The sequence below is a fragment of the Mustela putorius genome, unplaced genomic scaffold (genome assembly GCF_011764305.1).
Source record: "Mustela putorius furo isolate JIRA1106 unplaced genomic scaffold, ASM1176430v1.1 tig00003834_pilon_pilon_pilon, whole genome shotgun sequence".
Taxonomy (NCBI): Eukaryota; Metazoa; Chordata; class Mammalia; order Carnivora; family Mustelidae; genus Mustela; species Mustela putorius.
In genome coordinates this window covers 54874386-54891881 of record NW_025421987.1, presented here as the reverse complement: position 1 = coordinate 54891881, position 17496 = coordinate 54874386, and the positions used below count along the sequence as shown (strand labels likewise).

Genomic DNA, 17496 nt, shown 5'->3' with positions numbered 1-17496 from the left:
CATTATAAAAGATTAACTTAACTACACATTGATACTATTCATTACAGTTTCATGTAGGTAAGGCGTACGGTGGAAAAATGTGGAGTGGGAACAACACAGACCTAGATTTGAATTCCTACCCAGTCACTTACTAGCTGGGTGACCTTGGTGAGTAATGGGACTGCACATCTAACTCCCACTGATGATTTTAAGAAAACAGTGTTCTTTCTTTTAAAATTGGTCCCACTAGGTAACCAAGTAGTAGATGGAGGAATTTCTCTTTATAAAAGTAATGTAGCTTATAAGTGACAGGGGAGCTGGGGAGACTTTGAACATCAATTTGCAACCACTCATAAAATAATGGATCCAAGCACTGAACATTAATGTCAGCTAATCCTACAAAATTAAAGACCATAGGATGTTATGTGCTTCTTGATAAAAGAATTGAGCACCGCTTATGAGGTAGATTTACCCTCGTTACCCCAAAAAAGAAGAATCTGAAGCTGACCAGCTCTAGATCCAAGTAGCTATTTAGGGGACAGATGAACATGGTAAACTACAGGATAGGATACAGTAGCAAAATTCAACTATGAGAACAATATATGACAAGTAACCTTGTTTCTTTACTAATAAATCTCAATGGGGGACAGAGGAGATGGGAGTGGGAATTAATAGCTTAAAAGAAACTTAAAGATATATATACCAATTTACAATGTGAGGAGCCTTATTTGGAGTCCAAGTTTAAAAAAAAATTGTAACATTTGCAATTATTAGAATTTGGATACTGACCAGATATTTTATAATCTGTGAATGGTATTGTGCCTAAGTTTTAAAAAATTAAAGAGCCCTAATCCTCAAAGATACATACTGAGATGCTTATAGGTAAAATGATGCTATGTCTAGGATTTACTTTAGCAGAGTAAGAGAGATAGATGTTAGGTAGAGAGATATATGGATGAGGCAGGACTGGCAATGCACTGAAAGTTATTGGGACTAGGTGTCGACTTTTATGTTTCAAATTCTACATAACAAAACATTTAAAAAATCCATATCACAGAACTTTGATAGCAACTAAACACAGAAAGAGTATGCAAGTGTTTTAATTTAATAGTAATTATTAGATAATAAAAGCTTATTATAAAAAAATCTTTGTTGTGGAATTTTAGTTGGCACTTAGACTTACAAAAGCTATCCAAATGAATTAATTTAACAGTGATTATTAAAATATTAACAGTATTTAGGGGAACCCTATGATGCTATATAAGGCAATAAAACTATATACACTTAGAGTAAATAATAAACTTAGTTCATATATCCATACTAAAATTGTTGTTCTCAAAGAAGTGAACTTCGTTGTTAACATTTCGGGCGCAGACAGTTTCATCTTCTGACCAAGATGGACACCTATGTTGAAAAGAAAGAGTATGAACAAAATTTAGAGAGGTATAACCTTAGTGTTAACATGCTGAAGTTTGATATTGCTTACTATTTAAGGAAAATTACTGATAAATATGTCAAGTCAGATCCCAATAGCTTTAGTTATTAGCATTTGCACTAGAAAGACACCATTCTCTTTCATTCAAATACTAAACAAAAGAAAGATCAAGTTTTCCTCTGTTACTTTCCCACACACAAAATCCCTCAAGATCTAGATTTTGGTCGGATAAGTTATTTTCTATTTTAGTACCTGAGAAAAAATATTATATAATACATTTAAAATATTTTGTAAATAATTAGTATTTTAAAGCATTTATTTACCAATTTTGCATTTTTTTCTGGATGAAAGACTTCAAACATGTACCAGTTTTCACATCATAAAGTTGTAGGTTGGGTATCCCAGCTGTGCCATCTTTAGAAGCTAAAATAAAAACATTTTTTTGCAGTAATTGTCTCCTAACGGTAGTAAAAAGAATTCTTTCAAAGAACAACTCTGAACAAGATTATAAAGATCAAGTGAAAGAGTTGCTTTGAATCAACTTTTTCTTTTAACTTTAATTATGGATTTAATCATCCCTTCCTAAAGCCACAATTTGACAGCTGTTTGAGCAAAAGTTTAGCATTTGTGAAATGAGTTAATTACTATAGATTTTAAGAATACTTAAGAAACTTGTATTAAGTTTGACATGGTTTGCAGTTAAATGGATTAAATTCTGTTATTATGAAATCTTTTTTTTTTTTTTAAGATTTTATTTATTTATTTGACAGAGAGAGATCACAAGTAGGGAGAGAGGCAGGCAGAGAGAGAGAGAGGAGAAAGCAGGCTCCCTGCCAAGCAGAGAGCCCGATGCGGGACTCGATCCCAGGACCCTGAGATCATGACCTGAGCCGAAGGCAGCGGCTTAACCCACTGAGCCACCCAGACACCCCTGTTATTATGAAATCTTATGTCTGTAAGTCACACACATAAACACACAAAATTATATTAACTACTCATGATCCTCAATTTCCTTTTTATTTACTTGAAAATGAACACTCATTCAAGTCTATGCCTCTTGGAAGAACAAACCTAGAGGGTTTATAACCCAACAAGGGGTTAATATATTTAACTTAACATATGCCCACGTTATTAAAACATGTTTAAAAAGCCCCTACACCAGTTCTAAATTATTATTCACCTATGAAGCACATTCATATAAAATGTTCATATAACATATTATCTTTAAATGTGTTAAAAAATGGCACATTTCCTACTCTTTGTCACACCATATGCATTTCTTACCTATTGTGTCTATTTACTTCCTCTTTGAGTGACAATAATTATTTACTTATTTGTCTTTTAAAGATTTTATTTATTTATTTGAGAGATCACAGGTACGCGGGGGGGGGGGCTCCCCGCTGAGCAGAGAGCCCGATGTAGGGCTCCATCCCAGGACCCTGAGACCATGACCCAAGACGAAGGCAGAGGAAGGATTAATACCACTGAGCCATCCAGGCACCCTTGACTGGCAATGATTTTTTTTTTTTAAAGATTTTATTTATTTATTTATTTGACAGAGATCACAAGTAGGCAGAGAGGCAGACAGAGAGAGAGGAAGGGAAGCAGGCTCCCTGCTGAGCAGAGAGCCCAATGAGGGGCTCGATCCCAGGACCCTGGGATCATGACCTGAGCTGAAGGCAGAGGTTTTAACCCACTGAGCCACCCAGGCACCACCTGGCAATGATTATTTAAAATATTTTTCATTTAAGGGCCATTATTATCCTTAATTTTTGAGACCTTCTCCAACCAGTGGTATTCACTTGAGCTTTTTCTTTTTCTCTATCTTATGACGGATCTTTTCACTTACTTACTATACCTTCAAATTACTTAAAGTACATCATATTGCGGCCATACAAGATTCATTGTTCAGTGAAGACACTCACAAACACGATTTACTATCTAACGATTAATTACTTTCATATAAGGTTTTAAACTTTCTCTCTTTTATTCCCCCCACTGAACTGAACTGGTCCTGTCAATATTTTTACAATTGGAAAATACTTACTAGTGTAAGGTTGCCACGTTGCCAGGACAGTGTTTTTTGGTGAGAACTCAAGGCAAACTGCCTTTGGGAGGTTGAAGGAGTGCAGGAGTCCCTTGTTAGTGACATTGATAACATTTATTCTGGTTTCAAAAGAAAGTACTTCAGCAATGAAATACTGTTTTAAAATAGCCAGCAAGATCCAAAACATTCATGCCTCTTTTCAAATACAAATTGCTATAAAGTGGTCATTTTCATAAAAATCAATTTTCAGTTAATTCTAGAAAATATCTAAAGAACACCTTAAAAACAACAACAAAAACCAAGTGTATATTTTACCAAAATGCCCCTATATAAGGTTGGTATTGGGAAACACAGACTTAGCAGAAGGATATAACAGATGATTCCATTTTTAGCTGAAAAGAAAATAGGCCTTTAAGTGGACACAGAGATACAGATAAGCTGACGTGTATCAAAACAAGGGAAAACAGAAGTGCTAAACTGAGAGTATATTTTTTAATTTGACTAAATGGAAGTTGTAGCGGCTGTGAAATCATCAAGGAGACTTTTGATGTCTATTAAAATCTCAGAAGTAATCTCCAAAAAATAAGACTAAGAATTATGGTGATATGATAATGATAAAAATTATAATAATTATATAATAAAAGCCGTTCCACTTTTTGGATGCTTTCTATGAACCATGTTTTGGTCTAACCACTTTATATACATTTTCTCATTTAATCCTCACAAGAGACTTAAAAAATAGGTATCATTGTCTCTATTTTACAAATGGTAAAAGCGAGGCTTAGAAAAATAAATGATTTGATGATTTGTCCAAGATCATACTATTGATAAATGCCAAAGTCGAGTTTTAAAACCAGTTTGGCTCGACTTATCTTATGTATTCTTATAGGTAAAAAAAAAAAAAGATACTCCATCTTACTTTAGAAAATTGCTTAAAGTTACTTTGTTCTACTCGAGTTTGAGCCACTGGTTTAGGATAAGCGAAGTTGTTAAGAATGAATAATTACTGCATATTGTTTAAACACACACACACACAAATACACAGGATTTTTTACAAGTTACTATAAATTATATATTTTAGAATTACATGAAACTTTTGTTTTTTTGTTGTTGTTGATAGCCTTTAATAGTTATTCTTAGTTTAACAGAGTATTTATTTACACTAAAAACCCCACATATTTAAGGAAAAATCAGTTATAGTTTCTGATTAATTAACTATGACCTCAGCAAAGACCACAATCAATACACTACATCTGTTTCTCTTGTGCCCAGAAACATTATATGTTGTTGTGGTTGCAGAAATTGAAGGAAATAAATGCTAGAACCAGGGATAGAAAGTATCTATTAAAAAGATGGACACAACAAATGGGCACATTATTAAAAGGTCTGAGAGCTGAATACAATAGAAAGCCAATTGGGGATATGAAATACATAAAATAAAGAACTGTGAAGGTGAAAACAGACTTACTCAAACAACCCTAAGCTAGTAGAGTAAGGGATACCTCAAAAAGATAATAGACAATGAAAGGAAGTATATTATGTCTCATTAGTAAATTTCTATTAGCTTATTACAGTATAAACTAAAATATAGATTTTAATTGTTTTTCAAAATTACCCTTAAAATATACATCTTAAAAAATAAGGGATGCCTGGTGGCTCAGTCGGTTAAACATCTGCCTTCAGCTCAGGTCATGATCCCAGGGTCCTGGAATCGAGTTCGGCATCTGGCTCCCTGCTCAGCCGGGAGTCTGATTCTCCCTCCACGTGCTGCTCTCCCTGCTTGTGTTCTCTCTCTCTCTGACAAATAAATAAGAAAATCTTAAGAATGAAACAAAATAAAATAAAACTCAAATACTGACAAAAGGTCACACCAAAAATAAGAAAATTTGAGAGTACATTCTTTGAGACTGAGATTAAGACTCTATTAACATTGTGGATAAGACCCAATATGATCATATTCTTTTTTTTTTTTTTACGATTGTATTCATTCATTTAAGAGAGACAAAGAATGAGTTGGGGTGTGGGGGGAGGAGCAGAGGGAGAGGACCAAGCAGACTCTGTTTAACATGCGGACCCCAACATGGGGCTCAATTCCAGAACTCTGAGATCATGACCTGAGCCAAAATCAAGAGGAAAACACTCAACTGACTGACCCACCCAGGCACCCCCAATATTATTATATTCTTACTAATTTATGAGTAGTAGTTTACTGGTTGGCTTCAATAACTTAAAAAAATAAGGTGATTAACATTTTTAATTACAAAAACTAATTCTGCCAGCTACTCATAGTCATCCAAAGTGAATCATCTAATTCAACACAATCTTTTTAGCATTAATTTTTAAAAATCAGGTGTTTAATCCAATCTGACTTTAGAATCCATCATCACTGTGTAACAAACAACATTTAAAATGTACTTTTCATTTTAATGAATACATTTTCTACCTTGTAAAAAACCTAAGGTATTACATCTGGTTAAAAACAACAACAAGAATAACTTTAAATCAAGCAACAAATACTTAGGCATTTTCCTGGTTCTTTGAACTGAAATGCTATAGTGACTATGGAAAAATTGTGTGTGATTTTCTTCGTGAAATTATGAGTATTTAATCAGAATACTTTTTTTTGCAAAACCGATTTTGTAATCTGATTATTTTATGAAACAGAAACTACACTAATGTACTTTTGAATAATTTATAAAATTCTTAAATGACATACTTTTATATATAATAAAACTCAAAGAAATAACTGTTGTTACTAATTTAAAAGCAAAGATATAAGTATCTAAGTCTAAGGTAAACAAACAAGTTATTCTCTAAGTGTTAATGCAGAACTGAAGAAACCCTTACCAATAACATAGAGCACTATTTAAAACAACTCAGCTTCTCCAGCATTAAATTAATTGCCTCTTTTAATATATTACTTTTTAATCCTAAGAAACTATGGTAAGTCAAGTGATAGCATATAAATAGAAGTTAATAACTTTAGAGTTCTAGGGGAGCTACACTGGAGATAATATCTAACTACATCATGACATTAAAAGAAGGAATTTACTAATGACATCAAAACACTGTTATTCAAATAATGCCACTTATGGTTTTTTTTTTTTGCCACTTATGTTTTATACTGATAAAAATATATAAAGGAACACTAACTTTTCTCCGTTGCCCCAGGCAAACAAGGTGCCATCCTTACTAAAAGTATAGACTTTGCAATTTTTCCCAGATTCCCTGAAAATGACAAGAAAAAAAGTTTAATAAGCATTATTTTTCAAAAAAATGATTAAAAATTTACAATCTTACTAATTTAATGATAATGAACTTACACAAATTTAAGAAGTAATTCCAAAATGCCTTAGTCTACCAAATGCCTTATCTCTTAAAATGCAGTGCCAACAACCACTGTAAAGTAAGGTGGAAACTGATGTTACATCAACAGATCAATCTTAAGAAGAAAAGAAAGCCCTTTTGGGTGAATAACTAATTTGTGTGAAAACTCAAAAATGTAAGTGAACATAGAAGTCACCAGCTGTCAGCTTGTGAGGGCTGAAGGATTTCAAAATGGAGACTTTGTAAAGAATGCCCAGATCGCCTGCACAACAACCTAACTATGGATAGAATACCCTCAAGAAACCAATGAGTGCCCCTGGATTTGAAGGACAAAGATCTTCCATCAATTTCTGATGTACAGAGACAAGAAGTGTAACAACAATAAGAGGATCTTCACGTTAAACTGTGGATGCAAGATTCTCTATAAGAACAGACCTAGGAAACCAGACTTCTTGGCAATATTCTATCCAATGATCAAAACTCTACATACTGTATCTCTCAACTGGAGATGGCTACTAGGAGTACATCTCCCAGCAATAAGGAACATACAAACAGAAATGTGTATGTGGGCACATGCAGAATGTCCATATGTGTAGTCACATAAAACCAGAATTTCATCAGCTAACAAGCATTTGAATTATTAAATAACAAGCATTGAGAACTGACCAGGACATCCCCCTTAAACTGGATACTATCTTTACATTACTAATTCATCTGAAGATGGTATCTGTAATCACATAATAATGGTAGCTTATCTCGGTTTGTGGTTACTAAAACATTATTTTTTGTCCCTCTTCTCACATAAACAACTATGAACAAGAAGTCCCTCCATCTTCCACCTGTGCTGCAACTTATTTCATTTATTACCCAGTCCTTGGATATACAGGTTTTTAAAAGCTCCCCATGCCATTCTAGTGTGCAGCCAAATTTGAGAGCCACTCATCTACAATCTCGACTAAGGTCACAGGAATCAACTTTGGCGGGGGGGTCACACTAACCTTAAGATGGGACACTTTGAGCAATGGAAAGAAAAAAAATCACGAGTCCATATTGATATATGCAAGTCTATCCTCTCATTCTCATGCTGAAAAAAAAAAACTTGGTTTCTAATGATTTTTAATATGTTATATATTTATTTATTTATATCATACAATGGATTTAGAATGGCGTATCAATTTTCTGTTACCAAGAAAACAACTGAATGCATTTCAGAATTTTGCATGTCATCATATGGTTATGCCACCAACTTAAACTTAGTATTTTCATTATAATTTTCTGTTTACCCATTCATTGTTTTTTTCTAGGAAAAAATATATCTGTATCTACCTAGTTATATATATATGTATTTTCTATTTCCTTCCTTTCCTATACCTTTTCCATTCTCTGACTTCATGAAGACTATAGCCAGTGGTTTGGTCATCACATTTGCAAGTTTTTCTTCATCCCCCAAGATAAGATTCTTCGAAACTAAAGGCTTGAACTCAAATATACTAATGTCTACACTTTTTCTTTTAAACATGCTGAATTATTATTTTCACATCTAAAGATTGATAATTTTTCTCGATAAAGATTATGCATTCTTTCCATCTTCTGTTGATATTACATAACATACCCCAAGAAACCAGCCTATCTGTTCTTTCTTTCTTGTTCAGAATGAAACAGCAAAAAAATAATTTAGCATGTATCATATAGTTCCCTACAACCTTAGTCAACAATATAAACCATACCTTGGAAACACAGTGCTTTCTGTAAAATGTGGTGGTCCATTTAACATGTACAGTCCTTCTGATCCTCGGACTAAAGAAACAAAATGGAAAAAACCATCATCAGTTTGTTAATAAATACCCAGTAATCACAAATATTTTAAAAAACAAAAAGCTTTCAGGGGCACCTGGGTGGCTCAGTCAACTGAAGCATCTGCCTTCAGTTCAGGTACTGGGGTCCTGGGATAGAGTCTGAGTTAGGCTCGCTGCTCTGTGGAGAGCCTACTTCTCCCTCCCTTTCCCCTAAACCCTGCTCATGTGCTCTCTCACTCTCTTAAATAAAATCTTAAAAAAAAAAAAAAAAAAAAAGCTATCAAAGTATCAATGAAATTATTAAACATTTCCTAGAACTATAGAATGTTAGCATTAAAAGGGTACCTTTTTCTTTTCTTTAAAGATTTTATTTGTTTATTTGACAGACAGAGATCACAAGTAGACAGAGAGGCAGGCAGAGAGAAAAAGAGGGAAGCAGGCTCCCTGTTGAGCAGAGAGCCCGATGCGGGACTCGATCCCAGGACCCCGAGATCATGACCTGAGCCGAAGGCAGCGGCTTAACCCAATGAGCCCCCCAGGCACCCAATGGTACCTTTTTCAATAAATAAATAAATAGGTACATTTTTCTTAACCCTATTGCATGAAATCCTGCAACTGCTGGGAAATCAATAGGTACTGCAATGGAATGAATGTTTATGTCCCCCCACAAATTCTCATGTTGAAACACTTATCCCAATGTGATAGCATTTGGAACTGGGGCCTTTTGGAAGTAATCCAATTCATGAGGGTAGAGACCTCATAAATCAGATTAGTGCCCTTCTAAGAAGAGCTCCAGAGAGCTAGCTAGCTCTCTTTCTGCGATGTAAGGATATAATAAAAAGTTGGCAGTCTGCAACCTGGAAGAAGAGGATATAGAAGAGAAAGCAGGGTAGCTGTGTGCGTTATTTAAAAACAAAACAAAAACAAAACCATAAAGATACAGAATATATTCAAAGTTCTTTAAAAAGTAAGGTATTATTAATATATTTACAATTTCTCAAACTAAGAGAACAAGTGGGATGAAACACATTTACTTTGTTTCCAATAATGGTAAAATCCTAAAAACTAAAGTCAGAACAGAATTCAAGATTAAGCAAAAACATCGACAGAATTATATATATATATATATTTTTAAAGATTATTTACTTATTTGACAGAGAGAGACAGTGAGCATAAGCAGAGGGAGCAGCAGGCAGAGGGAGAGGGAGAAGCAGGCTCTTCCCTGAGCAGGGGGCCCAATGCAGGGACCCAGAACCCTGGAATCATGGCTTGAGCTGAAGGCAGACGCTTAACGACTGAAACACCCAGGTGTCGCAGATTAATTATGTATTTTTAAATGGCTGACTTAGAAGCTTCTAAAGATGAATCAAAGAAATTGATTTGTTCATTTGAAAAATGCTTCCTGAGCAAAAATAAAAACTACCTCCCAAACCTTATGTAGAGTACTGATGATACAACAGGGAGGAAAAATCAGCCTTGTCCCTAACCTCATTAATCACATAATCAGTCAAATACATGGAATTCTGTAAGTGTGCTTAGTGCTATAAAGTAAAGATTTATGGAGCTAATCCAGTGAATAACAGGGAGTTTTGATCTAAAAATGAAAGGTTGGGGAAAGTGTCATGGAGTACAGGATTTGTGTGCTGAGTTCTGGAGGATGGATAGTAGTTAACAAGCAAAGAGAACAGCAACAAGTGCAAAAAATCCATGGCAAAAGAGATGATAGAGGGCGCCTGGGTGGCTCAGTGGGTTAAGCCGCTGCCTTCGGCTCAGCTCATGATCTCAGGGTCCTGGGATGGAGTCCTATATCGGCTCTCTGCTCAGCAGGGAGCCTGCTTCCCTCTCTCTCTCTCTCTCTGCCTGCCTCTCCATCTGCTTGTGGTATCTCTCTGTCAAATAAATAAATAAAATCTTTAAAAAAAAAAAAAAAGAGATGATAGAGCATCAGAAGCAACTAAAGGCCTTTATGGAAGTAACTGAGCTGGAGAAGAAAACAGGGCTCAGACCAAGCACGATCTCTTGTGACCTAAGTTAGGCAACATTGGTCTGTGGCCTAAGGTGGGAAACTTCTAAAGGGTTTTAGGTAAACATTTTTTTAAAAGATTTTATTTATTTATTCAACAGAGAGAGGGAGAGAGAGAGAGAGAAAGAGATCACAAGTAGGCAGAGAGGCAGGCAGAGAGAGTGGGGGGGAAGCAGGCTCCCCGCTGTGCAGAGAGCCCAATGCGGGGCTCAAGCCCCAGACCCTGAGATCATGACCCAAGCCAAAGGCAGAGGCTTAACCCAATGAGCCACCCAGGCGCCCCTAGGTGAATTTCAAGAACCAGTTTTGCATTTTGAAAAGGTCAATCTGGTCCGGCATAGAGAATAAAACTGGAAGAAAGACTGGATAAGACTATTCAAGACAGTTCTGCAGTGGTCCCATAGGAGAGTATGGATATTGGACTGGTGGGGTACAGTGGAAATGGTGAGTGTGTGTTCAATACTTAAGAGATAAGACTGGCAGAACCTGGTGATGAGTTAACTATTTTGTCAGCTAAAATTCTTGCTAGCAGCAACAGTTAAGCACTGAATAGAAGAAACACTTATACTAAGGTTCATGGTTGTAATTCTATCTGCTTCTTTTTCTGCCAGCTGTTCACAAATCTTCCACTCTTCCTTTTAGTGAGAAAGCAGCACAGTTGGTAAACAGGGCCACTCTTGGCTCCATTTTCCTTCTCAAGGTACAGTTCTCATAACACTGATTTTCTTTTTTTTTTTTTCTTTAAAGATTTATTTATTTGACAGAGACAGAGAGGGCGAGAGAGAGCACTGGGGAGAAGAGAGGGAGAACCAAGCTCCCCATGGAGCAGGAAGCCTGATGATTCAGGGCTTGATTCCAGGACCCTGGGACCATGACCTGATCCAAAGATAGAGACGTAACCAACTGAGCCACCCAGGAGCCCCATCATTACACTGATTTTCTACCTGAGAATTAACTAGTTCAATTTTCAGATATTGAAAGTAATATAACTTATAGTCCCAAAGTAAGTAATTCAAAGTCAGGAAGTTATTAAGGAAAAGAACCACTGATGAATAAGACAAAAAAAAACTATGCCCTCATGGAGCTTCCACTCTAGTGGAGGGACCAAGATAAATAAACACACAACTAAACGATGAGTTGCTTGTTAGATATCTACAAGTACACAAGTCCATACCATGTTTCCTCACATGCAAGCACTAGACTGAAAGGTCAAACTGTTACAGGTCATTTGGCCTTGAATAGAGTGAAGCCTAGCGAAGTGTTCTGCGTGTATCAAGATCTAAACTTGTAACACTACACAGCTTACAAGACAGGGCTCTATATGATCTGGTCCCTTCACAGCTCTGTGTGCTAGGCATGAGGGATTTAAAAAAATGAATCCATAACTGCATTCAAGGCAATAATTTCAAAGGAGCTCAGTCTATTGCTATGCCTTGAATGAAACACTGAGATTTTAAAACTATGAACTATAATTCTCCAGCATCAAAATTCTTTTACTAAACAGGCAAAACAGTGCTATTTCTCATCACGGAATCATTTGTTGTAACCAGGTACAACTCATCAGCATTTAGAAGAGGCCATTCTTTTCTTTAACCAACTGAGCCACCCAGGCGCCCCAGGCCATTCTTTTCTTAATACTATAATAACAGCTTTAACACTTATCTCAGGGTTTAATAAAAAGTTAATTTACCAAACTAGAGAGTTTAGTTTCCAGATTACACTTTAATACTAGGCTACATATAACTGTGGGCCTAATGAGGTCCCTCCCACAAGCTGCTATTGTGGTTTAACACACTAAGGGCTTTCTTACAGAATTTACATATAGGCCTAGGAAAATAAAACAGCATATGGTCAGTGAAGTCCCATTGAAGTTGCAGTGTAATGAGAAAATGTGCCACAAGATGATGCAATCAAACCATGTTCTGTTTTATGTTCTGCTGACCCTGAGAACATAATGCCTGAAGTGGCTGGTAAAACAGAAAAAACAAGCTTTATCGATCTCATCTCAGCCTCTTGTGTTCTCATGAACTTGGAACTAGTGACTTGGTCCTCCATATTTGTTCATTTTTCTGTTATCAGCAACCACAATGTTATAGTTGGGGTGAAATTCAAAGTTTTTGTACATTATGCAGTTGACCCCTGAACAACAGAGGGGTTAGGAATGCTGGATCTGGTGTAACTCAAAATGCGTCAATAACCTGACTCCCCCAAATATTTAACTACTAATAGCCTAGAGCTGACCAGAAGCCTTTCTGCTGATATAAATGATTAACACATATTTTGTATATTTCATATCTTCATACCAAACTAAGACAGGTGGAAAACTCCAAAGGATCTACTACAGACCGTTTACCACCCAATCATTCAAATGTTGAAACTTAATCTCCGAGGTGGTAGTATCTGGAGATAGGCCTCTGGGAGGTGATTAGAGTCCCACAGCAGAGCCCCCAGGAATAGGATTAGCACCCATATAAAAGAGATTCCCGGATCCACCGCCCCTCCTAGCCCTATGAGGACACAGCAGACAATGGCTCTCTTTGAATCAGTAAACAGATTCTCACCAAACAATCAAATCTTCCAGTACCTTGAAGTAGACTTTCCCAGACTAATAGAAGTATGGGAAATAAATGTTGTTTAAGCCACCCACTCTATGGTATTTTTGTTACTGGAGCCTGAATGGACTGAGACAGAGTAGCAGTGAGAAACAAAAACTACTTAACCCACCCTCTTTCATACAGATTGTTAACTCAAAATCTTAAAAGGCAACACTGGACAGAGAAGTCCGTGTAAGAAAGTGTCACTCTTGAGTGTCACTCAAGAAGCATTCAGTCTCATGTGGTTTTCAGTTCCTGGTTTTAGTATGCTTCTGGAGAAGCAAAATCTTGAGTGAAATTGATCAACTTCTTTTCAACATGCACATGTTCACATTCTAAATAAATAGTTTTAAAACAAAAATCCAAAAAGTTGTATGTTCTGATTCCATTTATATAACATTCTTGGAATGACAAAATCACTGAGGATAGATCAGTGGCTGCCCATGGTCAGAGTGGAAAGAAGAGTATGACTATAAAAGGGTAGCATCTTTTTCTTCTTTTTTTAGAGAGAGCGCACATACAGTGAGGGGTAAGGAGTAGGGGTTGCACAGAAAGACAATCTTATGTAGGCTCCACACCCAGGGCAGAGCCTGACATGGGACTTGACCTCACCACCCTGAGATCATCATCTAAGCCAAAATCAAGAGTTGGATGCTCAAATGGATGAGACATCCAGGATCCCCAGGGTAGCATCTTCTTTGCAATGATGGAGCAGTTCTATATTATGACAGTAGTGGTTACATGAATCTACATATGTGATAAAATTTCTTAGTACCATATATACACACAAACTGGTGAAATCCAAATAAGGATTATAGTTTAGTAAATACTCCTGTACAAGCACCAATTTCCTAGTTTTAATAATGTACTATGGTTATACATTATCACTGGAGAAAGCTAGGTGAAAGGTACACTAAGAACTCCCTTTATTGTTTTTGTGACTTTTTATAAGTCTTAAATTATACCAAAATATAAGGCTTTGTAAAAGACCACCATTTTTTATAATGCTTTTTCAAAATATGGCAAGAAATTAAGCCAATCAAAAGTCTGGAAAAAAGTTTTTCTTCCTTTTTTTTTTTTTTTTAAGATTTTGTTTGTTCGAGAGACACACAGAGGGAGAGTGAAAGGGAAAAGGAGACCGCCCGATGAGCAGGGAGCCCAAGGTGAGGCTTCATCACAGGACCTTGAAATCATGACCTGAGCGGAAGGCAGATGCTTAACCGAATGAGCCATCCAGATACCCCTGGAAAAAAGTTATTCAACATTTCTCAAGAATGGATTTGCTTGGGAATACCAAATAAAAGTGTTTCATTAAAATAAAAATTGGGGGCACCTGGGTGGCTCAGTGGGTTAAAGCCTCTGCCTTTGGTCATGATCTCAGGGTCCTAGGATGGAGTCCAGTGTCGGGCTCTCTGCTCAGTGGGGAGCCTGCTTCCCCCACCTCTCTCTGCCTACTTGTGATCTCTGTCAAATAAATAAATAAACTCTTAAAAAAAAAAAAGAAAATAATAAATAAAATTAAAAATTGAATAGATCAAGATTTTTGTACTAAGATAAAGTCCATGAGACAAAAGTACAAACCAGAGCTACTTTAAAAAACTGGTGATACTAGTGGTTATATCTTATAACAGATATGTCTATTTTAGGGGGATTAATTATCAATTGAATTCATCATAAAAATCATATTGGGTCACTACAGTCTTGTTCATACATACAATCACTATCTTTTTTCTTTTTTTTTTTTTTTTTAAAGATTTTATTTATTTGACAGTCAGAGATCACAAGTAGGCAGAGAGTCAGGCAGAGAGAGAGGAGGGAAGCAGGCTCCCTGCCAAGCAGAGAGCCCGATGCGGGGCTCGATCCCAGGACCCCGAGATCATGACCTGAGCCAAAGGCAGAGGCTTTAACACACTGAACCACCCAGACACCCCTACAATCACTATTAAAGCAAATATTTTATTTAACACCTCCCTACACAGAAGCATAACTAAAATGCTTAAATAAAATAACATAAAGTGCTGTAAGACATTTTAGAACCACTTTACTGGATTTAATCAGTTTTAGTAACTTATACAAGAATAAAAGGATATGCAGTGTATTAGAAGACACAAAATCATATTCATAACAGAACATAAATTGTATTACAAGTTAACAAAAGCAAAAATATAAATATGAATATAAAGTTCTTTTCAGTAATGAAAACAATTTTTCTACATTACTTTTAATGAGGAATTCATTTTATTTATTCTTATTTTTTATTTTTTAAAGATTTTTATTTATTTATTTGACAGAGAGAGATCACAAGTAGGCAGAGAGCGAGGAGAAGCAGGCTCCCCACCGAGCAGAGAGACTGACGCTGGACTCGATCCCAGGACCCTGAGATCATGCCCTGAGCCGAAGAAAGAGGCTTAACCCACTGAGCCACCCAGGCACCCCGAGGAATTCATTTTAATTAGAAATGACTAAATGCAAAACATTGAATAGACTGTAGAGATAGTTTAATATAGTGTACTGAGAGTTGCTATGATCTGTTTTTAATGATCTCCCCCTGCAATCAAAGGGGATCTGGAAACATGCTCTATTAGAAAGAAAAACCTAGAACGTGAACAGCTCTTTTCAGTAAAGCAAAAAATAAATGCCAGAGTTTCACACAGAAAAACTGTTTAAAATCAAGAATATTAAATATTGTATTTAAATAATCTTTTTAAAAATTAGTAGCCTTTCTGGATACTCATGTACCACTTATTACTCTAGGCCTCAATTAATATGAGAAAACTACTAGGTTTCAACAAACAAGGGTTCTATGCCAGGGATATGGTGATCATTATAATGGGATACTTTTTCCAATCCTTGTATCTACTGCAGTACCTATCAATGTAGGACAATGACTTCATTTTGGTTTTTTCTGTTTTTTTGTTTTTGTTTTTGTTTTTAAGATTTTATTTATTTATTTGACAGAGAGAGATCACAAGTAGGCAGAGAGGCAGGCAGAGAGAGAGAGAGAGGAGGAAGCAGACTCCCTGCTGAGCAGAGAGCCTGATGCGGGAACTCGATCCCAGGACCCTGAGATCATGACCTGAGCCGAAAGCAGCGGCTTAATCCATTGAGCCACCCAGGCATCCCTTCTGTTTTTGTTTTTTAAATTTAATTTTATTTATTTATTTGACAGACAGAAATCATAAGTAGGCAGAGAGGTAGGCAGAGAGAGAGGAAGGGAAGCAGACTCCCTGCTGAGCAGAGAGCCCGATATGGGGCTTGGTCCCAGGACCCCGGGATCATGGCCCGAGCCGAAGGCAGATGCTTTAACCCACTGAGCCAAGCAGGCGCCCCAATGACTCCATTTTGAATAAATTAACTCAGTGGCCTCAACCAGGTAAGCTGATTAGAAATATGGGTTTCACATAAGGACCACTGTTTTACATGCCTGGCATCCAGAATCCACCTTCTAGAAGACTCTAATTTTCCAGGGAAAACTGTCCAAGCATGAGAATATAATTTGGTCCTGGTGATTCGATTAACAACTGAATGATTCAAAGATAAGCAAGATCCAGGCCAAGTCAAGCCTAACAGACAGCATTGAGATTGGCAAAAAACATGCTTTCCTTTGGGGCTGCTGAGCTGGTTGAATGTAAACATGGAGAGCATTAGCCTGAGAATGAATTTTGTTTTAAACATTTATTTATTTATTTAGAGTGCACACATGCAAGCAGGAGGAGGGGCAAAGGGAGAGAGAAATGGAAAACATTGTAAGCAGATCACCCACAGAGCGCAGAGCCCAACTCAAGAGAGGCTTAATCTCATGGATTAATCCAGTCCGACGCCCAATGGATTGAGCCACACAGGTGTGCTTTGGCTTTTTATCATTTCCAATTAAAAGTTATATCTACCAAAATTTACTTAACAATGTCCAAATTATTTTAAACTCTAAAATTCCATGAGTCTAAATTTAAAAAAAGATGTTAGAAGTAAAAGAATCTATTATTGGCTGAAATATCTATGCTAACAATGTTTACAAAATTAATATGTGTGTTTAAGTAGAAGAAAAATGGACCATGGAATTGAATGACTAAATATAATCCTGATTCTGCCAACTTGGAATAACAATCTCTCTGGGCCTCCATGAATATGAGAATATGAGAAACAGAAAGACTAGTTGACCTTTAAACTCTTACAAAGTCCTTGATTTTAAGCATTATAAGAAAATTGTCATTCTTAGTTAATTTGACTGTAAATGAAGTGATGATCCTTCATTAACTTATTCCTCCATCAAACATTTAGAGTGTCTATTGTTTACC

General features: G+C 36.3%; 1 protein-coding gene across 6 annotated transcripts in view; it reads right to left on the bottom strand.

The window, feature by feature from the left end:
* Positions 1–17496, bottom strand: part of EIF2A (eukaryotic translation initiation factor 2A) — a 35929-nt gene that overhangs the window by 16419 nt on the left and 2014 nt on the right. For 2 of the 6 annotated variants that reach the window (XM_004755538.3, XM_045088513.1), the window contains exons 2-6: positions 8516–8585; positions 6615–6689; positions 3462–3580; positions 1738–1837; positions 1301–1383 (exon numbers count right to left, since the gene is read on the bottom strand). In XM_004755538.3, coding sequence (XP_004755595.1) covers positions 1301–1383; positions 1738–1837; positions 3462–3580; positions 6615–6689; positions 8516–8585 — 447 coding nt within the window. Of the gene's footprint in view, positions 1–1300; positions 1384–1737; positions 1838–3461; positions 3581–6614; positions 6690–6784; positions 6861–8515; positions 8586–17496 lie in introns of those variants that run through there. The other 4 variants (XM_045088514.1, XM_013057711.2, XM_013057712.2 and 1 more) reach the window with 4 other exon arrangements.